Raw genomic sequence first — 26,678 nt, forward strand, 5'->3', positions numbered from 1 at the left:
ATCCCCTGGAGAAGGAAATGGAAACCCACCCCAGTATTCTCGCCTGGGAAATCCCATGGACAGAGGTGCCTGGTCGGCTACAGTCCATGGGGTTGTAAAATAATCAGACATGACTTAAGGAAACAACAACAATATTATAGTTTAAGACAACTAGTTTCTGGGTTTGTTTTGTTTGAATCTAAATGTAGCTCCACGTAGCTCGACTTTTTTTAAAAGTATAAGTACAGCACAATTTTAAATATTTATATAAAATAAGGTTTTTTCTCTTGAATTAAAAGCAAACATGTTATAGAGTATTAATACTTTCCAAAAGATAATAAATTAAACATAAATACTTCTGGGATCAACATTTTAAGGTTTCACGATAAAAAGCACTTTGGGTATCAAGAAAAATAAATAAACAGACTTCTGATTTCTGTACCATTTTCCCCATTATGTTCGTATAACTCCTGTTTTTATTATTAACAATAATTTCTATTTATTGTTTGCTGCTTCTCTATCATCTGACACTGTTTTGCACACACAATCTCGTTTAACCCACAAATTTATCTTTGTGGGAAATGTACCATTTTTTAATTCCCATCTCACAGGTTAGAAGTTGAGACTTAAGAAAGTTGTCAAGCAGTGTTCTGAGGTTACCAGTAGAAACAGTGGCAATGAGGTCAGGCAACCCTTGAGTTCTTTTGTTTCATTTTGTTTGGCTGCACCATTCAGCTTGTGAAATCTTAGTTCCTCAACTAGGAATTGAACCCAAGCCCTTGGCAGAGTCCTAACAATTGGACCACTGGGGAATTACCAAACCTTGAATTCTTTAAACCACTGTCTACATTATATTCAACATTTTAGAGCCAAGGTTCCTTCCCATAACCTTCTCCTTATCTCATCAGAATTAGAGGAGTCTGTGGCTCTTTAAATTTAGGGCAATAATTTGGAAGGGAGCATTCCTCAGTTCACTTCAGTCTTATTATTCATAAAATGATAATCAAATTACCCAACTTTTTTTTTTAACCTCCTTTTCCTAGACAGTAAGAGATATGAATTTATTCCTGTTATTAGTTCTCAGAGAAGTAGAGACAAAGATGTGAACTCTTAAGAGGAAAACTCTTCCAGTCTTCTACCAATAAACTTATCACCTGTGATTTTTTTTCAGCCACCAATTTGCCCCTTTCTTTGTCCTTTTTGTGTCCCCTGTAGTTTAAACAGTGCTTGGTGAATAGTGAGCATAGAGAAACAAAAAGAGGACTAAATAAAAGACATACATAGAGTCAGAATATTTGAGCAAATTGCACATCCCATGCCAGTATAAGATCCCTTGGTCGTTTCCTCCTTAAGCCCTGTCCTTTGCTTGGTATGAAACTTGCCAGACTCAATTCCAACCCCCACGCCAACTTCCTTCTGCAAACACGCTCAGGGTTCCGTCTTGAGTGCTCTAACTCAGAGGAAAATGACTTATTTTAAAAAGCGGTAAAAGCACCGCATTCCTTTGGCACAGGATGAAGACCAGCTCAGCTCTTCAGCCAGTCGATCTTTGTCTATTGTTCTCCAAACAGTAAACCACTATTTCCACATCGACAAGATCCTGGGCTGCATTTCTGTCCGAGTCCTGGCTCCTCATGAATATGAACTGAAGGGCTCTGACCCAGAAAGTGGTAGGTAATCTCGAGAAAGAAAAAAAAAAAAGACAGGTAGGGGGGAAAACAAACAAAACCAAACAGGCTTGATGTAATTCTACACTCTTGAAATCTCCTGCAGGTTCTGAGCAGGGTAAAATGGGGTCTCGGAAGTGTGGAAGCTGCCTGAGTAGTTTGCTGATTCCTCTTGCACTTTGGAGTATAATTGTGAACATATTATTGTATTTCCCCAATGGGCAAGCTTCCTATGCATCCAGCAATAAACTCACCAACTACGTCTGGTATTTTGAAGGAATCTGTTTCTCAGGTATCATGGTAAGTGTAACTTTGGAGAAGCTGGGATTGCCGAAGGGGAGTTTTTACTAAGAATTGACTTGTTCCTAGTGAAAATGATGAATCATGGAAAAATCATTCTATGAGTCCTGGGTTTGGGATTTGGAAGATGGATAGGGATAAAAAGGCAGGAAGTCTGTGAGGACTTGGAGGGTAGCTTTGTTTTCAATAACCTGCTTATTTATATAGCTTCAGCAATGCAGGAAGTTAGTCCTATTAAAAGTTGATGGGATGTAGAAATATTATGTCCTTATGAAAGTTGTATGTGAACTTATGCTATTTAATCTCCAGTAGCATTGCCCTTTTCTAGAATGGATCTTCTATTTACACTCATGTTTTCTCTAGCTTGGAGGGGTATTAAGACAACAGAAAAGGCATAAACTTGAAGATTCAGACAAATTTGAGTTCCAGCCTAAGCTCTGTTATTTGTGTCACGAGACTTTAAAGCAAGCTACTCAGTGTCTTTGGGCCTCTGTGTCCTCATTTGAAGAATGTGAATGATGATATTTACTTTTGAGGGAAATTGTGGGGATTAAATAAAATCTCATGTACGAAGTGCCCAGGATAGAGACTGACATGTTGTAGGTAGCCAGTGACTATTGTGATTATTAATACTGAGTGAAGGACGGGCCATACCATCGTTAAATTGTCTGACATTATACCCCTAATGATAGTGGTGTTTTTGAAAACGAAATCAAGGTGTATCTGTAGTAAGAATCCACGAATGAACGTTTTCCTGATGACTTTGTGCTGTTTAAAAACAAACTGATAATAAATCATGTTTGCAATTCAGTGAAAAAGACATTTTTTCCGGTCGTATCGTTTCTAAAAACTCCCACATTGTGTGCTCTAACTTTCCTATGCTAATAATAGCAGAAAAGAAAATCCACTGTAGTCTATCTCTACACCTTTGTGGGTGATTCATGGGGTCGCAAAGAGTCGGACACGACTGAGCGACTGAACTGAACTGAATTTTGTAATATTTGGATAGCTATGTTGAAAAATGGTTTCATTTAGTTACCGCTTTCACATTAAATTAATAAACTTTGAATTATTAATACCCAGTACTACTGCACACACTATATGCTAGGTATATAATCAATGTTGATGGTGATACTATCAATAAATGTAAGCCTTTGGGAGAAATTTTTGATATGATATATTAAGACCTATGAAAATACTTATGTGTTTTGACTCGGTGATCCTAAATCTGAGAATTCATTCTGAGGAAATAATCCAAAATAAGGAAAGAAATGTGTACACAGATGTTTGTGGCAGCACTATTTGCATGCGTGTGCTCAGTCACCTCAATTGTGTCCGACTCTTTGTGACCCCATGGACTGTAGCCCCTTCAGCATTATTTATAATAGCGTAAAGCTAGAAGCATCACAGTATAGACATGGCCAAATAAATTATGGTCTATTAATTTCATAACTGATGAAAGTTATGACTATGAACATAAAACATGGAAAGTGTGTGCATATTGTTTTTTGTTAAGGAAAACAGATATAGCAAGATTGTGAATACATTACGTTTGCAGCTATGTAAAATACACACATGTGGGAGTAAATAGTCAAAACATGAGAAAATAGTGGAATTTTTGGTAATTTTCCTCCATTATTCTTGAGCCCTCTGTCCTGCAGTTATACTTTACAACAAAAAGAGAAAGCAGTTTCTCTTTCAACACAGAACATGCCTGTGTTTCTCCTTTGACACAGAACTCTAGGGTTGAGGTTTAATTATTTCTAACAGTATTGTAATGAGGCTGATTTTGGCACCTAGTTTACTGTGCTATCTTGCTATTCTTTCTCTCAATATATAGTTGTAATAAACAGGAGATTTGCAAGGCATTATTAAAGTTAAACCAGAATCTCTTGAAACTGTGATAATTAATGGTGTTGAAAGGAGGGGAATGTAGGACTAACTTTTGCTTATAGTCCATGTAAAATTTAAAACTGTGAAAAGAACTTATTCCCTATTTTTCACTGTTTAGGACTTCTTGAAAAATACTCTTTCAAGAGCAAATCCTTCTAGGAGAAAAGAGAGGAATATAGATAAATAATTAAATACATAGGTAAATAAATGATGGGCTGAAGGAATTTGGAAACTGGGAATGCTCACTCCAAGCAGTAAAATAACAATGGGCTAACTCCACTGCAAGATTCAGTACTGAACAGTAGGAGAAAAGGATAGGTGGAGAATTTGCCAGAAATAATTCAGGACTCATACTTCGCCAAACCAACAACTGTAATATAAAGAAATCCATGTTCTTTCCAGAACTTAAATCTTTTGCCTAAGATATCAAGAGAGGGAAGTAGCATACACTGAATTCTCCCAGTTTGTTGATACAGGCAAAACATGTTGGAAAATTTGAATCTGAGATGATCTGAATGCTCTTTCCTTTGGATTAAGAGATTTAGTTTCAGATTAACTATACCTTTCACCTGCCTTCTCAGAGGGCAGAAAGTGGAAAGAGGATGGAAAATGCCAAGATCTGGAGGATGGTTTTCCTTTGTTCTACAACCAAGTCAGTAAGAAGTGTAGGTTTGCTATAGACAATGGTAATCTCATGTCCATACTATTTATTCCTACTTAATCATTATTTCTTTAAATTTTTGTTTATTTATTTTTTAAATTTTAGTTATTTATTTTTTACTGTGCTGGGTCTTCTTGCTACGTGTATGCTTTCTCTACTTGAGGCAAGTGCATAGTCTTCTCATAGTAATGGCTTCTCACTTGAGACCCATGGCCTTTGTTGTCCTGGGTGATGTGGAATCTTCCTAAAGCCAGGATAAAACCCATGTTCCCTGCATTGGCAGACAGATTCCCAACCATTAGACTACCAGGGCAGGCCAATCATTAGCCTTTCATAGTTGATAACTATGATAATAATAGCTAGTATTTATCAGTCACTTGTTATAAATCAAGCACTCTATTCAAGATTTTACATATATAATACCTTATAATAACCTAAAGAGGTGAGTTCTCAGCACCATTTTATAGGAAAGGACTCTCAAGTTTACCCAGCTATTAAGTGGAAGAGCTGGGATTTGAACCCGGATCTACCAGATCCCAGAGTCTATGCTCTGAAACACCGAATTCTGGTTATGAGCTTGAATGCAAACTAGGGTTCCATTTCTTATATTTTTTCTCTTCCTTACAATAGATGCTTGCAGTAGCAGCAGTTCTTCTTGTATTGGAGAATGACAACAACTATAAATGTTGCCAGAGTGAAAACTGCAGCAAAAAATACATGGTAAGAGCAAATAGTATTTTGAGGATGGTTGAGTGGGCTCTGGCTTTCTTTCCTCTCACTCAGAAACACGAAAATACTGACACTATTGTACCCTTCCCATGATCCTTTCATTTCAGAGTCCAAGAATTTACGTTCACAAAAATTCTCTTCCACTTTGCATACAGTTTTCCTCCACTTTTGTTCCGCTTATATTCTTCTAGAAATTCAAGATTTAAAGATACATGAATTAGAATATAATACTACCTCTTCCTAACTGGATTTCTGTGAGTCTATTTTTTCCCTTATCAAGTTTACAGAGGCTAATTTACAGTGAAGTGAAATAAAGTCACTCAGTCGTGTCCGACTCTTTGAGACCCCATGGGCTATAGCCTACTATACTCCTCCATCCATGGGATTTTCCAGGCAAGAGTACTGGAGTGGGTTGCCATTTCCTTCTCCAGAGGATCTTCCTGACCCAGGGATCGAACCCAGGTCTCCTGCACTGTAGGCAGACGCTTTACCTTCTGAGCCACCAGGGAAGTCCGACAAACAGTAAATGGCTTCAATTAAAAGTGCAAAATTCCATGAGTTTTGACAGTGAACTCCACCCATGAAACTACCATCATAGTCAAGAGATGTAACATTTCCATCATCCTAAAAAGATTAATCTTTGATCTGCTTTTTATTGTTATAGATTAGTTTGTATTCTATATAAATGAAATCACAGAGAATTCATCTTCTTTGTCTGGTTCCTTCGAAGCAGTGTGAGATTTATCCCTGTATATATTATGTACATTTTTAAATTGGAACTTTAAAAATATTAAAATAGAATCAAGAGAGAATAATACAACCACATTTTCTAAGCTTATGCTCAACAAGTAGGTGTTGGGCTCCTGTATTTCCATCATTATCCAACTTCCCCTCCTCATGATCATTATTACTTATTCATATTTGCATAACACTTCACAGTTCATTCACATTTACTCAGTGAATTATATTATTGCTAATCCTGTTTTATAGATGAGTCAATTGTGACTCAAAGAGAATATAATTCATTAACTAGGAGGAGCTTTACCAGAGGTCTTGGAGGCATTCTTTGCAACAGTGGTTCTACTCAATGGCTGTACACTACAATGATCTGGGAGCTTGGTGTTAGAATCCCACCCCCAGAGACCCTGACTTAGTTGGTCCCAGGTGCAATCAAATTTAAATGTGCAGCCAGGATTGTGTGGCTTGCTTTCCTTGACTGTTGCTTTTGAAAGATTGAATTAGTTGTTTAATTTACCACTGTGCCTCTTGTGGGGAAAGAGTTAGAAGATTGAAATATATTCCCTCTGTGTGTCTATTTTTTTAACCAATTGACTCAAACAGCCCTCAGTAATTGCTGGTATGATACTACAGAAAAGTTTTCAAAATTGTTTAGGTGAAACAATGGATTCGAGTAAATTTTAACTTACGATACTCAGGAAATTTCTAGAAAATAAATGTTTGTACCATTAAGTATCTAATAAAAATCCATGTGTTCAGTTTGCCTTAACTCACTATTAGCATTTCCAGCACAAATTGATGTTAGAAATAGTGTAGCATTTTGATACTGTCTTATAATTGACATTGCATGAGATGACTGGCATCTCAGTGAGAAGAGCAGGAGGAAGGCAGAAAGAATTCCTTGGATTCCCTGCTTGATTCTTTCAAAGTATGATCTAGAATAGGGATCCCAACTGACGTACTCCCAGATGCCAAATATTTGATAGCAATGAAATACGTGAGGCTGTAGACATTAGAGCAAATTTTCTATTTAAGGAGGTGAGGGAACTGCTGCTCAGATCCAACCAATGGCTGCCACTGTATTGGTAGCCATATAATTCTCAGCTTTCAATAGGAAGTGGAAATACGGAGTTTTTAAGTAACACTTTACAATTATAAAATGTTGGCAATTAATTCTCATTTAAACACACCTTGTAGGCCAAATTTGGGCCTGCACCAGTTTGTAACTTCTTAAGCTCTAGAGTGGAAATTTAGGTCAGCCAAGATTTATTTTGTAGAGGAGAAAGAAGTTTTCCTCAACCCTCTTAAGATCCCTGGTTGGGTATGAGAATTAAACTGATGACATATTAACATGAGAAAAGCATACAAATTATATTGAGTTTTTACATGTGTATGGTGATTTTCATAAGAGAATGAAGACCCGAACATGTGCCTAGAACAGCAAGCTTCTAAACTTTTTTTGACAAAGAAGTAATAAAATTGTGAAGAATGACTAAGACAGAGAGATTTGGGTTAGGATAGAGAAAGCTGAAGAAGTAACTAGGAAGAGAAACATTTATTAATACAAGTTTCTTGACCCCAAATTTCAGACTCTGGTAATAAGAATATCTTGTTTCCTCCTGGTTCAGGGATGGTACCTCTCACCTGAGTGTTTAATGACTTGATTCAGGGGAGAGGGGTGAGAGGGCAGGGGAGGTCAGAGTGAACATTCTGCTTCTGTGGTTTCCTCAAACTCCTTCAGCTTAAGATAGTAATGTGCCAAGGTGCCGTATTTTGGGGTAATGTGTCCTCAATCCCATTATTCTTCTGTCTGAAACTTTCTTGAAGAAGGTTCACAGTCCAGAAACTGAGGGCATAAATTGTCCAATAACCCAATGAATCAGTCTCTCAGTCCTGGGCATTCACATGAAAACAAACAAGCAAAAAGTTAATAGCCAGAATGAACTATAAACTCAAGTTTTGAGTCCCGAGGGTGGCTAGTTGAGAAGGTCTCTGAGAAGTCTTCTAGTTGTTGAAACTCCAAGTCAGATGGAGTGAGAGCAGGGAAAGGTAATCTGACCAAGTTTTCTGCTTCATAGCTTGAATGTCTCTGGAAAAGTCATCAAGTATTCTGCTGAACTTTCTGAGAGGCTCACACAGAAACAGGAACAGACTGTCTAACATGAGCTATATTGGCGTTTTTTCTAAAATTTATATCAAGTTGCCTAGCTTTAGCTTGTCCGGTTTCAGAAAAAGGGAAGTTTTAGTTCTTAATGATTCCAAGTCAGAAGAAGGGTGGAAGAAAAATTGGAAACATTAATCTGGGGAATTGTAGCCAGATATTGAAAGAAACTAAAGGAATTTAGGATCCAATCCAGTGTATAGGTGGATAACGAAAACTCTAAGACAATGAATAAGACTAGAATCTGATATTCACAAAGTATGTTATGATTTTCCAATGATTTTCCATATTTTTTTTCCTATACAATCACCCTCATTTCTATCAGAGATAGTCAATGACTAATTCATTTATGAAATAAGTCTAGTTGCATTAAACTTGGCCTGGTCATTTACATAAGTTCAGCAAGAATAGTGATGACCATATAGGCTCTTTTAATGTCCTCTTTGCTGGAAATTTTCATGAAGAATCTCAGATGAGACTTTTCTAACCTCTCCCCAGGCTAGGAAGATAAGCCAAGGAAAATTCCCATAGATTTCAGTTAATTTCTTTCTTCTTTAGGTCCCCCAAATATCCTGAGATTTCTGCACCTGCCAGGAAGTGACTTTCGTTACCCACCTGGTAAAGCCGCTGGGAATCCTGTAAGCAAGGTACCAGGCCACTTTTTCCAAGGGACTTCATTGGCTCCATAAAGTCAACCTTAGTTCCTTAAAGTTGTCTGGTCATATATAATTTCATGCATATTCTCAAATCCGACATTCTAGTCAAAGCCTTGGTAATATAACCAATGTTTCCAATTGTGTCATGTTAAAGAAGAGCAGATTCTTACTGAACTTATGCAAATAATTATATTGCCAGAAAAATAAAAATAATCACTAAGAGTTTTCAAATTTTGGAGGGATCAGGTAGGAAGATAAAGTAATTATTTCATTTTTGTTCATAAAGGTATACTTTACAAAATTGCTCTAAAATATAGATAGCTGAAGAAAAAAGAGAAAACAGTTTCCTTAAATATGGAAAGCAAATTATTAAGGAACCAGCAGTGTTTTAAAGAGAAAGTAATAAAGAATTATAACTCATCAGTTCCATGTACTTGATTTTTCTCCTGCATGATCTTGTGTTAACCATTTTATGAATCCATCAGTTTCTCTATAAGAGTTTCGGAAAGTTTCACTCAGTTCAGTGATATGCTGTTAAAGTTATCACAAACCTGTACTTGTTAGCATTCTTTCTATAAATCTCCTTGAAAATAAACACTTCTGCAAAAGCATCAGAATAAAACAATGACTCTCTGTTAATGACAAAAGACTCTAAAATGGCCATGGTTAAAGACCTGATGAGAGTTTTTGTGTGCTTAGTTACTCAGTCTTGTCCGACTCTTTGGGACCCTTTGGCCTGTAGCCAGCCAGCCTTCTCCGTCCGTGGAACTTTTGGGGCAAGAATACTGGAGTGGGCTCTCATTTTCTCCTTCAGGGAATCTTTCTGGCCAAGGATTGAGCCCACGTCTCCTGTGTCTTCTGCATTGCAGATGAATTCTTTACCCATTGAGCCATCAGGGAAGCCCTAATGAGAGTTTAATATAATACAAAAGACAATAACCTTTGATTATTTCTGAGACATACAACATTTTAAGATAATAGCTAGAATTATGACTGATAACATTATACTGGGGCTTCCCAGGCGGCACTAGTGGTATAAGAAGATGCCTGGCAATGCAGGAGATTTAGGTTTGATCCCTGGGTTTGGAAGATCCCTTGGAGGAGGAAATGGTTATCCACTGTTATATTCTTACCTGGGAAATCCTATGGACAGAGGAGCCTGGCAGGCTAGAGTCCATGGGATCACAATGAGTCAGACATAACTGATTACACACACACACAACATTATCTTAGGACATACTTTTCTAGGAATGCCATATAATTTGTGGAACATTTATATTAGTAACATGCACCCTACAAATATAACCTATAAGGGTTAAAAATCACTTCTCATTTGACAAAGCTTCCCATGTAATTTAATATATCAAGTAAACCTAATTATTCTCTGCTTCTCCTTCTCTCTCTCTTTTTAAGGAAAGAGAAAATATTACAGAGACATTTCACTGGTCCTCTGGAAAATCCCAAATTTAGTTGGAGGTCGAAAAGACTTTAGAATTTGATTTGGGGGTAACTTTGTCAAAAATATCAAATATTAATAGGATCACAAGTCACTGTGAAACAATACTTGTGATCTATTTCACTAAAGATAAACAATTTCAAAGGTAAATACAGAAAGTTACATAACTGTAAGACAAAATAGACAAGCAAAAACCTTTGACTCTAAGTAATGAAGACTCTATTGTCTTCAATAATCAAAGATGTGGTAAAAACATGAAGCCCAGGAAATTATTTTGATGAAACACAAAATCTTTGCTTCTGGGTAGGTTACCCAAAAGGTTAAACACCTTTCATGATTTCTTATCAAGAGGATACCAACAGTCCAATAAAATTTGTGATAAGACCCCATTCTAGCTTTTCATCCATGTACTTTTGACACTGGGGGCTTCCCAGGTGGCTCATTGGTGAAGAATCTGTCTGCCAAGCAGGAGACACAGGTTCCTGATCTCTGGGATCAGGAAGACCCTTGGGAAGACCCTTTGGAGAAGGCAATGGCAACCCACTTCAGTATTCTTGCCTGGGAAATCCCATAGACAGGGGAGCCTTATGGGCTACTGTTTGTGGGATTGCAAAGAGTCAGACACAACTTAGTAAAACAATAACAACTTTTCATGTTAAAGCCAGATTGACCGCATAAGATTTCCTCTCTCTCTCTTTTTTCAACTCTCTATATTCAGCCAATTTGTCCTTTTTTCTCCTCTTCTGCTTTCTGAAACAACCAATTATTTTATTTGGAATTACTCTTTTCCCTTAACAAAAAGTCATCTTTATAGCTCATACCTTTAATCAAAAGCACATCTTACTTTCCTTCCATACAGAGTCATTCCATAATTACTTCTAGTAACTTTGAATAGGCTCTGGGAGTTGATGATGGACAGGGAAGCCTCAGGAAGTCCATGAGGTCGCAAAGAGTCAGACACAACTGAGTGACTGAACCGAACTTTAATCATATATGTTAATTAGAGTTCTTAACCTTTAGAAATTTTAATTTCTAGTGTAAACTTTAAGAAGTAAGCAATTATGAACTGTTACATATCAACATTCTATAATTGGAAAGTTTATGAATATATCATATTATTTTATAATTCCTGGAAGTATACATTTCCTCATAATATTGATACAGTTTTTCAATGTGGCACAAGACATGTTCACTAACAAGCTCAAATGATCTGTCCATTATCAGAGGACTGGGGTAACCCTGCTTAAATTTTTTCTTCTTTTTCTTAAGTGCAGAACTGCTCTGTTTCCAATCTTTTATAATGTCTTTTATAACTGTTTCTTATTTTTTATAATTTCTGCCAACATTTTGTGTTAGAAGAGGTTTGGGGATTGGTAAAGTTTGGTGGACTTTTGGTTTTACAGCTGCTTTTCTGGTTTTGTAAAGACTCAGTTTGTAAGACAAGGACAATTGTATTTTCACTCCTTGAAGATTTGAGTTGTAGCTTGAATGATAGCAAAAGGCTGACCTGCCCATTAGACTACATCCTCCTCAAGTTGTTTCTGTATATCAGGGAGAAGATTTCCAGTTATGATTCAAATGGAAATATCTCCACGTTCTAAATTTAGATCTGCGTGTGTTTGGAACATTTTCATAAATCATTCTACAAAGCCTTCCGCATGTTTTCTTTCCTGTGAGTACACAGCATTATTGCCACTTAGGAGAGAAAGCTTTTTTAAAAAAGTTTCTATCACTCTCTGAATATCAACCTCCAATTCAGCCAACTTCTAACCATACAACTCTTTAAAAAATGTTTCAAGGATTTAAACCAAAGGTATACTTATCAAGTGACTCAAAATCAGCACTTAACCATGGGCACGAATGTGAAAGTTGCTCAGTCATGTCCGACTCTTTGTGACCCCATGAACTATATAGCCTGCCAGGCTCCTCATTCCATGGAATTCTCCAGGTCAGAATACTGCAGTGGGTAACCATTCCCTTGTCTAGGGGATCTTTCCAACCCAGGGATCGAACCCCAGTCTCAAGCATTGCAGGCAGATTCTTTATCATTTGAGCCACCAGGGAAGCCCAAAGGCATAAAAGATGTCCCTAAATAAGGTATAAGACATACAGGCTTCTTAAGATCCAAAACCTCTTCCAAAGATAGCTGTTTGGCTACACCCCACAGGCCTACAAGCTTCAAGACAGAGGAAAGCTCCTGGAATCAGCAACTGAGACATTAGAGATTTAATGGATGGGGGCCCTTACACACTTGAAGAGAGGTCCTGGAGTGACAACCCCTACCCTCATCCATGTGCAGTGGATGGCAGGCAGGATATGGTGGCAGTCTTCACTCCCTGGGGTGGTGGTGGGGGAAGATTGCCAGCTATAGTGGAATTTACGTCAGTTGGCTCATTAGCTACCAGGAAAACCATCAGAAGGGCACACCTCCCATTGGTTCTTTAACAAGAACAATCATTAACTGAGGTCTGAGGCAAGTAAATAGGAAGGTCAGTCTTGTGAGTAAGGTGTAGGTGAAGAAGGCACTGGTTGAACAAGATATGTATAGACAGCAAAAGAGCGGCCATCTTGAGGGGCCTAACTATGCAATAGCCAAAAGGAAAAAGATTGAGACAATCTCTCCAAAGAGCAGTTGGGAGGATGCTAGCCACAAATGGGGCATGATCACATTTCTGTATAGTCATCCTTACAGGGCTTACAATCTGACATTTGGCTGTTTGCTAAAGCAAGAACTGACATTTGCATGCCCTGATGGGCAGAAAGCCAAGCCAAGTTTTGAGGACACACAAACAAGAGACAATCAGGAAAGCAATACCTATTTTGGGGATAGAAAGAATCAATAACCAATTCAGGGACTTCCCTGTTAGTACAGTGGCTAAGACTTTGAGGTCCCAAATGCAGGGAGCCTGGGTTTCATCGGGGGAACTAGATCCCACAAGCTGCAATGAAGAGCAAGGATCTCATGTGCCACAACTAATACCCAGCATGGCTAAATAAATAAATACTTAATAAATATTAGAAAAAAATAACCAGTGAGTACCCCAAAATCAAATTGTAATCAGAGTCACAATCTCAGAAACTAATTCTTACAAATGCTTTTCTCCTGCCAGTCTGAATCTGGAAAGGAATGGATCTTTATCACCTTTGTCCAACTGGCCCACCCAGGTAGAGAGTTAAGAAACTAACTCAGCAAGAATTCTTCTGCCAGCTTATGTCAGAGGTCTAAGGTCTCTGACTGCAACCTCAGGATTGAGCAGGGTGTCCTCAGGAGACGGCGCTCCATGGTGGGTGACAGAAACTGTAAGAAAGAAAACAAGTTTTCCTCCACCTTTTTAGGGTCCCTAACTAGGTGTGAAAATTAAATTGACAAAGACGAGTTGAGAAAAGCATACAGATTTTATAGAATATTTCCATGTTTTGGTGAGACTTCCACAGGAGTCTACACAAAAGAATGAAGACCCAAAGATAAGACCAGAGTAGGAAGCTTCTGTACCTTTTAAACAATGAAACAACAATTAACTTGCAAAGAATTGGCAAGTCAGAGGGGTTTGGGCTAGGAGTACTAAATGGTGAAAAAGTAACTCAGAAGGTAAGTTTAGTTTAACAAGGTTTATGCAGATTTCTTGGCCCCAAATTTCCAGTCTGGTGGTAGGAATGTCTTCCTTCCTCCTGGTGCAGGGAGGGTACTTTTCACATGGGAGTTTTATGACCCGTTTCAAGGAAGATGGGTGAAAAGTTAGGGGGTGTCAGATAGAGTGAACTTCTTGCTTCTGCCGTTTCCTCAAACTCCTTCAGCTTAAGATAGTAATATGCCAAGATGCCATATATTGGAGCAGCATGACTTGAACCCCATGAACTTCTTGGTTGCTATCATTTCCTCTGTGGAGTGTCATTTTCTGCCAACATTCTGTGGGTCATTATCTTTGGAAAACAAATGTTGGCCAAATAAGAACACTTGAAATAATAGATAATATTTTGATTATATTGTTCACTTTTCAAATAATTTTTATATACATTCTATCCTTTAATTTTTGAACTAATCCTAGGTGCTCTAACCATCTGCGTCATCTACACTTTATAGAAAATGAAACTGTGACTCAGAGAGTCTTATTCCCACTTTATTTTGAAGCTACTTGGTTTGACTCTGCAATTGTATCCTCTCATTAGAGTGTAATCTATATATGTATACATATATATGTATTATGCTATGTCTGCAACTTCCCCAAAGGAGAAAATTCTACACTTATCCTTTTAGCAAACTGCTTAAGGCTATATTTGGTAAATAAGAAACTCAGTCTTTTGAAAACATACTTCTTCCTTTTTCAAAGATGGCTTTGATGAATAGGTAATATTTTTTACAAAGTATAACAGAAATCTACTGCAAAAATAACCATTTATTTCATCCTATGAGGAGGCAAAACTCTATTATAATCAATATGAGAAACATAATTTAAAAGAGCTTTCATCCTATGTGAAGCTACCAAGGAGATCACTAATATCAAATAGGAAAACAAAACATAATTGTTTTTTTCTTTCTTTCATTTTTAAAACATATTTTTTCTGATTTTCCATAATTATCATGTATCAATGTCAGTTCGGTTCAGTTCAGTCACTCAGTCGTGTCCGACTCTGCGACCCCATGGACCACAGCATGCCAGGCCTCCCTGTCCATCATTCCTGGAGTTTACCCAAACTCATGTCCATTGAGTCAGTGATGCTATCCAACCATCTCATCCTCTGTTGTCCCCTACTCCTCTTGCCCTCAATCATTCCCAGCATTAGGGTCTTTTCAAATGAGTCAGTTCTTCGCATCAGGTGGCCAAAGTATTGGAGTTTCAGCTTCAACATCAGTCCTTCCAATGAACACCCAGGACTGATCTCCTTTAGGATGGACTGGTTGGATTTCCTTGCAGTCCAAGGGACTCTCAGGAGTCTTCTCCAACACCACAGTTCAAAAGCATCAATTCTTCAGCACTCAGCTTTCTTTATAGTCCAACTCTCACATCTATACATGACTACTGGAAAAACCTTGACTAGACAGACCTTTGTTGGCAAAGTAATGGCTCTGCTTTTTAATATGCTATCTAGGTTGGTCATTGCTTTCTTTCTAAGGAGTAAGTGTCTTTTAATTTCATGGCTGCAATCACCATCCACAGTGATTTTGGAGTCCAGAAAAATAAAGTCAGCCACTGTTTCCACTGTTTCCCCATCTATTTGCCATGGAGTGATGGGACCAGATGCCATGATCTTAGTTTTCTGAATGTTGAGCTTTAAGCCAACTTTTTCACTTTCCTCTTTCACTTTCATCAAAAGGCCCTTAAGTTCTTCTTCACTTTCTGCCATAAGGGTGGTGTCATCTGCATATCTGATATCAATGTTACATTCATCAAATAATTCTAAATGAAGAAATATAATTTGAGATAACTTTTGTTCCACAAATCACAGGTTTTTTCTTCTCATTTTTAATTATCTCAGCTTTTAAATTTATCAACTGGCTTTTGCATGTTTTTGTTTCACCATCCTACTCTCACTTGAAATCAACATTTTAAAACTAAACTAAATTTTCTCCCTAACCAAACTACATTTCTTGACACCCCAGTTTCTGTCTCTTTTTCATTCAAATCCCAAACTTTGGAATTTTTTTCAGCCCATCCCTAGCTACTCATTGCCTCTTTAATGTCTTTCCATCCAGTGCATGTATTTGTCAACACGACTTGAAGTTTTCTCTACTTGGAATTCTTCTTTGGGGCTCACACACTTCTGGTTGTTAGGCTACCCTTGTTATAAGATGTTTCCAAAATAATTTATTGGCTCATGCCACTTCCTTGCCCAAGCTAATCCTATGTCTTGTTGGGAAAAGGGCTATTCCAGGTCTACATTCTAAGTTGCTTCAGTTGTGTCTGACCCTTTGTGGCCCCATGATCTATAGCCCACCATGTTCCTCTGTCCATGGGATTCTCCAGGCAAGAATACTGGAGTGGGTAGCCATTCCCTTCTCCAGGGGATCTTCCAAACCCAGGGATCAAACTCACATCTCCTGCATTGGCACATGGATTCTTTTTTTTCTTTTTTCACACTGTACATTTTTTTTAATTTTTATTTTTACTTTATTTTACTTTACAATACTGTATTGGTTTTGGCATACATTGACAGGAATCCGCCCCGGGTGTACATGAGTTCCCAATCCTGAAACCCCCTCCCACCTCCCACCCCATATCATCTCTCTGGATCATCCCCATGCACCACTAGTGCCACCTTCCAGATCTAGGGATACCTTGTGCCAGAAAGCAAGGATGGGCTCAAGGATGACAGGCGTATGTCTAAGGGCACAGGGATTGACTTGAAGGGATGTTCTCACTGGTCATATTTGGGCCATTTGAGCACTGAAAATAATAACAATTATGAGTATAACACAATGAATTAGAAAATCCATTAGTCCACAATAAAGCAGAAAGAGAGGGGCAGAGAAGAGGAACAAGAAATAGAAGTTCTTCTGTGCAGAAAAAGGATAACTTACAAATGTAGGAAAAATGATAGAATTAGAAAGCAGCATTGGGATTCCCTGGTGGCTCAGACAATAAAGAATCTGTCTGCAATGCGGGAGACCTGGGTTTGATTCCTGGGTTGGTAAGGTCCCCTGGAGGAGGGCATGGCAACCCACTCCAGGATTCTTGCCTGGAAAATCCCCATGGACAGAGAAGCCTGGTGGGCTATAGTCCATGGTGTCACAAAGAGTCAGACACAACTGAGCAACGAAGCACAGCACATAATACAACCACTGATTATGATGATTGGTGATCAGTGAGTATGAGGATCAGTAGATGCCAAATCCATCCATTGAAATGTCTCTTGGGAACAAGATATGACAGTATCTAAGTACTAGCTTACAAATTACTTTCTAATTGCAAAGTAGAAAATATCTATTTATAGATCCAAAGGACACCACTTTAATCAAGAGATCAAATTTAGCATCATCAGTAGCAGTGAGAGGCCCATAATGGACAAACACAGATCAAGTGTTCTTGCCAAAAGTTTCATCCAGGTCCAGTTGTGAGAAACAGTCAGAAAATCCCTAAATGTGAGATTTTCTACAAGAAAACTGGCTGGGAATGGTTGTGATCCAAAAATCTGCAAGCAATAAATGCTGGAGAGGGTGTGGAGAAAAGGGAACCCTCTTACACTGTTGGTGGGAATGCAAACTAGTACAGCCACTATGGAGAACAGTGTGGAGATTCCTTAAAAAATTGCAAATAGAACTACCTTATGACCCAGCAATCCCACTGCTGGGCATACACACCGAGGAAACCAGAATTGAAAGAGACACATGTACCCCAATGTTCATCACAGCACTGTTTATAATAGCCAGGACATGGAAGCAACCTAGATGTCCATCAGCAGATGAATGGATAAGAAAGCTGTGGTACGTATACACAATGGAGTATTACTCAGCCGTTAAAAAGAATTCATTTGAATCAGTTCTGATGAGATGGATGAAACTGGAGCCGATTATACAGAGTGAAGTAAGCCAGAAAGAAAAACACCAATACAGTATACTAACACATATATATGGAATTTAGAAAGATGGCAATGACGACGACCCTGTATACAAGACAGCAAAAAAGACACAGATGTGTATAATGGACTTTTGGACTCAGAGGGAGAGGGAGAGGGTGGGATGATTTGGGAGAATGGCATTCTAACATGTATACTATCATGTAAGAATTGAATCGCCAGTCTATGTCCAACGCAGGATACAGCATGCTTGGGGCTGGTGCATGGGGATGACCCAGAGACATGTTATGGGGAGGGGGTGGGAGGGAGGTTCATGTTTGGGAATGCATGTAAGAATTAAAGATTTTAAAATTAAAAAAAAAAAAAGAGAGTCCCTTGGACTGCAAGGAGATCCAACCAGTCCATTCTGAAGGAGATCAGCCCTGGGATTTCTTTGGAAGGAATGATGTTAAAGCTGAAACTCCAATACTTTGGCCACCTCATGCGAAGAGTTGACTCATTGGAAAAGACTCTGATGCTGGGAGGGATTAGGGGCAGGAGGAGAAGGGGATGACAGAGGATGAGATGGCTGGATGGCATCACGGACTCGATGGATGTGAGTCTGAGTGAACTCCGGGAGTTGGTGATGGACAGGGAGGTGTGGCGTGCTGCAATTCATGGGGTCGCAAAGAGTCAGATATGACTGAGAGACTGAACTGAACTGAACACGTTCAAAGAGCAATGATTTCTGTAAATTAACGAATAGACCCTTTTGGCAATGTCCCATCATATTATCTTAATCTCTGATCTATTATTTTTATTATGAAATGTTTCAGACATACACAAATTATATAGAATAATGTAATGAATAGCCATGTCCTAATGTCAACATAAGAAATCAGCACTGCAGTGACTAGTGAAGAGCCTGGTGTAACCCCCCATGATCCTTGCCTGTTCCTTCCCTCTGCAGTAGTAACTGCCTTCCTGAACTTGGTGATATGCATTCTAATGGTCTCTGTATTCACGTGTGTGTGTGTAATGCCTTTAAAAATTATACAAATTCTTTCTAATGGTCAAAAAAAAAAAACAGAAAAAAGAAAAGAAAAGAAAACTGGCTGGGACTCTTAAAAAATAATTGAATATCCTAAAAGAAAAAAAGTCGGTATGAACAGTATAGTTTAAAGGAAATTAAAGAGATGTAGCCTTGTGCATAAACCTTCCTTGGCTCCTATACAAAATAAGTGAAAACCAATTGCAGAGTAATAGAATATATTTCTTCTTGGAAGATAAGTACTGGTGTTTAGGGATGAGATATCCCAACACCTGCAAGCTATTTTCAAATGGTTAAGCAACAAAAATGTAATAAATGTATATTTAGATAAATAAATTGATATGTGTATCGATGTACATATACAGACAGAGAAGGAGGGAGGAAGAGCAAGCAGAAATGGTAGATGTCACAAGAGGTGAGTCTAAGTAAAGGGTAGTATACTTTCAACATCTGTGTAAACTTGAAAATTTTTTAATGAAAGGTTGTGGGAGGAGAGAAGCCACTTGCCCAGAAGGATGACATCTGATCTCCTTGATCCAGCATCCAAGGCTATCTTTTGCCTGGATCTCCTAAGCTCATTCACTTTATAAGGTGGATCGTGTCCTGTCGACCCTGTTTTCTCAGTATCAGCACCATGCCCATAAGGTCTTAATAAACTCCCCTCTACTCCTCTGCAGGAATTCCTTCTTATTCTTTTTACTGGAGTATAACTGCTTCACAATGTTATGCTGGTTTCTGCTATACAATGAAGTGAATCAGCTGTATATATATATACATATATCCCCTCCTTCTTGAGACCCTCTCAGCACCCCCATCCCACCCTCTAGGTCATCACAGAGTACCAAGCTGAGCTCCCTGTGCTTTATAGCATGTTCCCACTAGCTATCTATTTTATATATGGAATATTACACAGCCATAAAAAGGAACACAATTAGATCATTTGTAGAGATGTGAAATTCCCATTTAGATCAGACCAATCTACTTAATCTCACAACTTAGCTTGTATAGATCTATTAGTAAACATTGCTCATTCTTTCTACTCAAATGAGAATCAATCCATTCTCACTTGAGTAGGCTAACATCTGCTATTTCCCTGCATGTTCCTGTATGTGAAAATATTCAATTATGATCTTAAGAGAAATACAAGGATCATAACTTTTGATTCTTAGAGAATCCACCCTACCTAGGAAATAACATCTTCAATAAAGAAACATAGATTGATTGATACACATCCTTTCATTGTATTCATGTATGAGTTTATCATTATTTTGATATCAAACTTCCAGAAAAAAAAGGAAGAAATTCAGTAAATTAACTAATTTTCTCTGTGAACTACCCAGGAAAAAAATCATTTAAAAACTTATTTTTCAGATCAAGTGGGTTTGGATTAAATGTTTCTATTTTTCTGTGGACATTGGTATTGCACAGACTGCAATAGGCTTGGATGAGTAGGGGAAGGTTACCTATCTGATCGTTTGCTTACAATATCCTCTTATCTCATTCTATGGCACTAACCTCCTTCTATGTTTAATTTAGACACTGCTGTCGATGATCTTTTCTGCTCTTGGAATTGCCTTCTCTGGATACTGCCTGGTCATATCTGCTCTGGGCCTTCTTCAAGGTCCGTATTGCCGTACTCTTGATGGCTGGGAGTATGCCTTTGAAGGCACTGCAGGACGGTAAGGAATAATTCCCTGATTTGGGAGGATATCTGAAAGTCAGAAACACCTGACTTCATGCTCAGACTCACTTTCCGTAGTCACTTTGTGGTTCTGTGCATCTACCTTAGTCCAGAATTTGCTTAATAGTTTACTGATATCCTGACCAATTTGTTCCTACATATCATTGTTTATATATATATATACTTTTTTCCCTCCAGTCTTTTAATGCCACATGCATGACAGCATATTGACGCTGTTATTAGCATTTCCAGATGAAAGCCATGTTTCTGCTCTACTGCAGAACTAACTAATTGTTATTGTGGTCTGGCAATTGCTGGAGCTTTGAGGATCTAAGTTGTTCTGAGAAGTCAGTTTTGTTTTGTGGCCAAAGCACATTGGACATGTAGACTCTTACAGATGTAAAATGGCTTGGCTGGGATAGCATCACAGTGCCCTCAAATGGTGCCATCTGGGGCTATACCATCAGGAGCCACACAGAGAGAGAACCAGGCAGGATGGGCAGTGAAGTGCTGTCTGAGATCCAAGGACAGAGTAGGTGCAAGAGTTTGTGGAAGCAGCCAGGAGCTTACTGAGTGTGTCGCAAAGAAGACTCCAAGGGGTGGTCTTGCTCTGAAGGCTAGTAGTTCAGTCAGGTGCTGAGGGACCCAAGCCTGGATTACAGAATGCCTCACACTGGCATTGTACTGGACTCATAGGCCCTTCAGCTCGAGAAGAAGAAGGGCCTGGAGAGAGATACAAGAGAGATCCACTGAATCTCTCCCTGTCTCATTCTGTGCTCAGAATTCTAACAGAATAAATGAGGGAGGGTCTGTACCTTTCCTTGGGGAAGTTACACCTTCTTCCCCATGACTGGTTCTATTGTTCAGTCTCATCCATGGGACTGCCCTGGTGGTCCAGTGATTAAGAATTCAACTTCCAAAGCAGGAAGAGCCTTCCAATGGCAAGAACTAAAGAGCCTCCTGATGAAAGTGAAAGAAGGCTTAAAACTCAACATTCATAAGACAAAGATCATGGCATCTGGTCCCAGCACTTTATGGCAAACAGATGGGGAAACAATGGAAACAGTGACAGACTTTATTTTCTTGTGCTCCAAAATCATTGCAGTTGGTGACTTCAGCCATGAAATTAAAAGATGCTTGCTCCTTGGAAAAAAAGCTATGACCAACCTAGACAGCATATTAAAAAGCAGAGACATTACTTTTCTGACAAAGGTCTGTCTAGTCAAAGCTATGGTTTTTCCAGTAGTTATGTATGGATATGACAGATGAACCAAAAAGAAAGCTCAGTGATGAAGAATTGATACTTTTGAACTGTGGTGTTCAAGAAGACTCTTGAGCGTCCCTTGGACTGCAAGGAGATCAAACCAGTTGATCCTAAAGGAAATCAGTCCTGAATATTCATTGGAAGGACTGATGCAGAAGGTGAAATTCCAATATTTTTGCCACCTGATGGAAAGAACTGACTCATTGGAAAAGACCATGATGCTGGGAAAGATTGAAGTCAGGAGGAGAAGGGGACAACAGAGGATGAGATGATTGGATGGCATCACTGACTCGATGAACATGAGTTTGAAGAAACTCCGAGTTGGTGACGGACAGGGAGGCCTGGAGAGCTGTAGTCCATGGGGTCACAAAGAGTTGGATGCAACTGAGCGACTGAACTGAACTTTCAATGCAGAGGACATAGGTTGGATACCTGGTCTAGGAACTAAGAGCCCACATGGGTACATCCTGAGTCATGTCTGATTCTCTGCAATCTCATGCCCACCAGTCTCCTCTGTCCATGAGATTCTCCAGTCACGAATACTGGAGTGTATTGCCATGCCCTTCTCCAGGGGATCTTCCTGACCCAGGGATCAAACCCAAGTTTCTTGCATCTCCTGCATTGGCAGGTGGCTTCTTTACTACTGAGCCATCTGGGAAGCCCAAGATCCTACATGCCCTGGGGCAACTAACTGACAAACTACTGAGCCAGTGCAGCCAAAAATAAAAGTAGATAAATACATATTTTAAAAAGGAAAACAAAGCTCACATCCATTTCAGGCCTTATATACTCACCTCATCCAGCTGGACAGCACAACTGCTTCTGTGCCCATAGTTGCTTTTATTCTAAAGCTTCCTCAAGACACCTCATGCTGTGGGCAGAGCTCTCCTCCAGGTCTGAGAACATAGAAAATTATTTCAGGTTTTTTCTGAACACTTGAAGGAGACACTCCTTTAGGACTGAAGGGGCTCAGGAAAGGGGACCTTAATGTAGAAAGTCCCACTGGGTACGAAGAGTCATTTTTTATGCCATCAACCCTTAAACTTTTCCCCACCACCAAACCAAATAAGGCTCCAATTTCAATGCGAAAGTTGCCCAAATCAGTTCTTTTTTTAATATTTATTTTTACTTTATGTATTTTTTGGTTGTGCCAGGTCTTAATTGCACCTCGCAGGATCCTTGATCTTCGTCATGGCATGTGGCATCACAACTGGGTCCCCTGAATTAGGAGCTCGGAGTCTTAGGACCATGAGGGAAGTTCCCCCCAGACTGGTTATTCATATGTACATTTATTCAACAAATATTTATTAAGCACCTACTAAGTCCAGGCCTTGGATTAGGTGCTAGAGAATCAAAAATAAATCACACAGGTTCACTTCCCTCTAGAAACTCACACAAACCTAAGAGAACATTCTACTGAGATGACAGCATTAGAATGTACATTTCCCTTGGAGCATAGGGCTTCTATGCTTGTGAATCTGGGTTCAAGCCTTCCCGTCTCCTACTTGCAAACTGTATGGGCTTAGACAAAAGCTGTGGGATATCTCCAAGACTCTGTAGACTGGAGGTAATTATCATTTCGCAATCGAAAATTAAACAGAAGTAAAGCACAAATTAAATGTAATAATCTCTCAACATGCCAAGTTTTATTATTAAAGTCGTGGCTTTGCATAACCTTCTTTATCATGTGACATCTTCCATTTGCTAAGTGGCGGGCAAGTTCAGCCATTGGCTCAGCCTCTGGCATCCTGACCAGTGAGGATCTGGAATCAGTCTCATTCAACAAGCATTTGTTGATCTTTGCAATGTGCCAGGCACTGCCTTAGGCCTTAGATGCGCCTGTTCAGAGATGGATAAATAATTACAGTGTTCTCACAGTACACTATTCAGTGAGGAACTAGATACACAGATAAAGCTATGGATATATTTATAACATAATGAAGTAAATGCTGTGTTAAACTGTGTATAGAGATTGTGGAGAGAATGAATATCAGGGCAAACTTCTCTGTTGCTTCCCAGACCCTGCTAGTGCACTCATGCCTCATTCTATTTATACAAGGAAAATAAACAGAACCATATCCTAGTTTGAAAATAGAAATCTTGCAGGTCATTTTCCTTTAAGGTGTTGGATGATCTGTGCAAAGGATAGACTGGGAACAGTCTAGAGAAAGGATCTTGATTATCTTTCCTAGTGGCTGAGATTGAACTAGGATTAGGAGGGTGTATGAAGTGGCTCTTGGGAAATGATCACAGGAAATTACATCTGCATCATGCTTTATAGATTCCAAAGCATTTCTACATTCTTCTCATCAAATAGTCACAATAATCCTAGGGTTAGGTATTTTGCACCCATTGTCCAGATCAAAGAGGTAAAGTTCCTCACCCTAGATCCTACAGATTCAGGAGTTGTGAGTCCATATTCACTACTGTTTACCACTTGCGACACCCATTAGCAATATTAAGAAATTTTCAAGAGTGCCTCTGAATGTCCCAGAACATAGAGAAAAGGAAATGAAGAAAGGGAAGAAGGAGAGTTACATGCCACTTGGCTGGCACCAAGGTGGCCTGAATGGCTTCTTTGGGAAAAATCATCTTGCTTATTAACAAGATATTTACAAACAACTCTGCCCTGTAGTTGGACTTGATCGCTTTTCTTCAGGGGATTTTTTTTTTTTTAAGCAATCAGTTTTTACTTCAGTTTAGTTCAACAAAGAGAGTGTCACATTTGGAGAAATGCTAATGGCCATAACTGACCTGGAAGTGGGCAAAACTCAGTCAGGATAATTTAGCATGGTTTAAAGATTATCTTAAAGTAAAGGTGGTTTAATCCTCAGAATCCTGTGCTTAGCTAGATGAATCAAACTACTGGGTCTTTTGCATTTTCCCTTCATACGCTCAATTTTCTTAAAAGCTGCAGAACATACAGTGGACCCCAGACCAGCAGCATCACCTGAGAACTTAGAAACACAGTCTCTAGTCCCATCCAGACCTTCTGGATCTGAAGTTCTGGGCTGGGGCCCAGGAATCTGCATTTTCACAAGCCTTCCAGACAATCGATGTATGCTCAAATTCGTGCTTTTCCAGTGGCTCAGCAAGAACCTGCCTGTAAAGCAGAAGACACAAGAGACTCAGGTTCAGTCCCTGGGTTGAGAAGGAAATGGCATCCACTCCAGTACTTTTGCCTGGGAAATCCCATGGACAGAGGAGCCTGGCAGGATACAGTCCATGGGGTCACAAAGAGTCGGACACAACTGAGCACATATGCATGCATGCTCAAATTTAAGAACTGCTGTTATAAAGGGCTTTGGGACAGAGTATAGGAATAACTAATGTCATTTCTCTTTGTTGTTTTACCACTTGTTACTTTATATGCAATGCTAGCTCAGCCCTGTCCCTGAGAGCCCAGGCTAACTTTGGGCTCCTAGGAAATAGTCAATCTCTGCCTCTCTTGGTGTTGACATGTGCAGCTTCTCATTGCTGTTGAATTCTTCAGTTAGCATTTTGCCTCCTAAGTGAATTAGAATTGTCTGAGGCAAGCATGTTCACAATAAACATAGCCCAGTGCTGTGCATACCACATGTTCAATATTTATATTTGAATAATTTGATTAATTAATATTGAATAATATTATTTTTAATTAATAATTATATTTTAATCATATACATTAATTTCCCAAACGTATGAAAACTTACATCCTTCTTCCTTGGGTCAAGTCTTTAAGCTTGGCCACGCCTCGTGTTGACCAACTCCTTCTTCTCTCTCAGTTTCCTTACAGATTCCAGAGAATGGGTTCAGTGCCTGGAACCCGCGCACGTAGTGGAATGGAACATCATCTTATTTTCTATTCTCATAGCTCTCAGTGGACTTCAAGTGATTGTCTGCCTCATCAGAGTGGTCATTCAGCTGTCCAAGACTCTCTGTGGAACCTATTCAGTCATCATCCAGGTAACAGACCCCCACTGGCACCTGTACCTCCTCCTTTACCGCCGCTGTCCAGGATGCAGTGTGTCTTGCTAGAAGACTTTTTGGAATGGCATCGTTTTCCTTCCATTCCTACTGCCCTCATCTTTACTCAGCCTCTAATATCTCAATTTTATTCCAGTGTGTCTGTTGGCTTGTCTAAATGGACTGAACCAAAGGAATAATTGTAAAATCATCTTCTGTGTTCCGTGGTGAAAACCACACAAATGTTTTGAATGAGGAACATTTCTATGTAGAAATAACTCAAAGCTCAAAGAAATCTGACCATTCATTAAGAATGTCCCTGTTCATAAAATTGTCGAAGGCTCACAAACTAATCCCAGTGAAGAAATGTCTCTTTTGAATGCTGCTACATTCAGCTATTCATAATAATCTTTCTTTATTATGGAGTTATTAGTGAGTGGTTTTGAAGAAGGGAAACATGTCTTTATCATATTGAATTGACAGTACTTCTGTTTCATCTGCTAAAACATTAATGTTAATTTAGTTACGGTTGAAACTGCTAAAATTATTCAGCAAGTTCAGACTAAAGAGAAATCAAGAATGAGACAACTTGCATCTTGTTTAACAACATATAATGGTTAATATCTTTTCTAGTAATTTCAAATAGATATTTTCCTATTCTATCACATTTAGAATGCAAACTCTAAGTTGCTACCTGGATTATGGATCATTAATCAAGTCAACTTTACTCACTTTGTTTTTCTTTATTTTTTATAGCCTGGAATCATTTGAATAAGGACAAGAATGTTTTTCTTCATCAAGATATGGCCATCGACCTATGTCTTCTGAATGGACTTGAGGGTCATATTCAAATGATGTTTTTTTCCCCTCCAGATGGTGTTTGCTGTCCTCACTGGAATGCTGTCCTTCCTTTTAAAATTTTTTTCAAAGCTATATGTGTCAGGATCTTCTGAAATGTTCATACCTTTTTGATCAAATAAAATCAAATAAATCCAACTTTAATAAA

General features: G+C 38.8%; 1 protein-coding gene across 2 annotated transcripts; it reads left to right on the forward strand.

The window, feature by feature from the left end:
- Positions 1-1,069: 1,069 nt before the first annotated feature.
- Positions 1,070-26,678, forward strand: TM4SF18 (transmembrane 4 L six family member 18). Of its 2 annotated transcripts, XM_069562895.1 has the most exons (6): positions 1,070-1,649; positions 1,753-1,946; positions 5,131-5,220; positions 20,319-20,461; positions 25,492-25,672; positions 26,429-26,678. In XM_069562895.1, the coding sequence occupies exons 2-6, from the start codon at positions 1,770-1,772 to the stop codon at positions 26,441-26,443; spliced, it is 606 nt and encodes a 201-aa protein (XP_069418996.1). In that variant the 5' UTR covers positions 1,070-1,649; positions 1,753-1,769; the 3' UTR covers positions 26,444-26,678. The 2 variants fall into 2 exon arrangements, with proteins under 2 accessions (XP_069418996.1, XP_069418986.1); XM_069562885.1 differs by lacking the exon at positions 20,319-20,461 and having other exon boundaries at positions 1,437-1,649.

Source organism: Ovis canadensis, chromosome 1 (genome assembly GCF_042477335.2).
Source record: "Ovis canadensis isolate MfBH-ARS-UI-01 breed Bighorn chromosome 1, ARS-UI_OviCan_v2, whole genome shotgun sequence".
NCBI classification, from domain to species: Eukaryota; Metazoa; Chordata; class Mammalia; order Artiodactyla; family Bovidae; genus Ovis; species Ovis canadensis.

Excerpts from the sequence above, each read along its gene's own strand:
- TM4SF18 (XM_069562885.1), top strand. The coding sequence starts at position 1,770 with ATGGGGTCTCGGAAGTGTGGAAGCTGCCTGAGTAGTTTGCTGATTCCT. Across the intron at positions 5,221-25,491 it reads ACTGCAGCAAAAAATACATG|TTTCCTTACAGATTCCAGAG; the intron begins GTAAGAGCAAAT and ends CTTCTCTCTCAG. Across the intron at positions 25,673-26,428 it reads CCTATTCAGTCATCATCCAG|CCTGGAATCATTTGAATAAG; the intron begins GTAACAGACCCC and ends TATTTTTTATAG.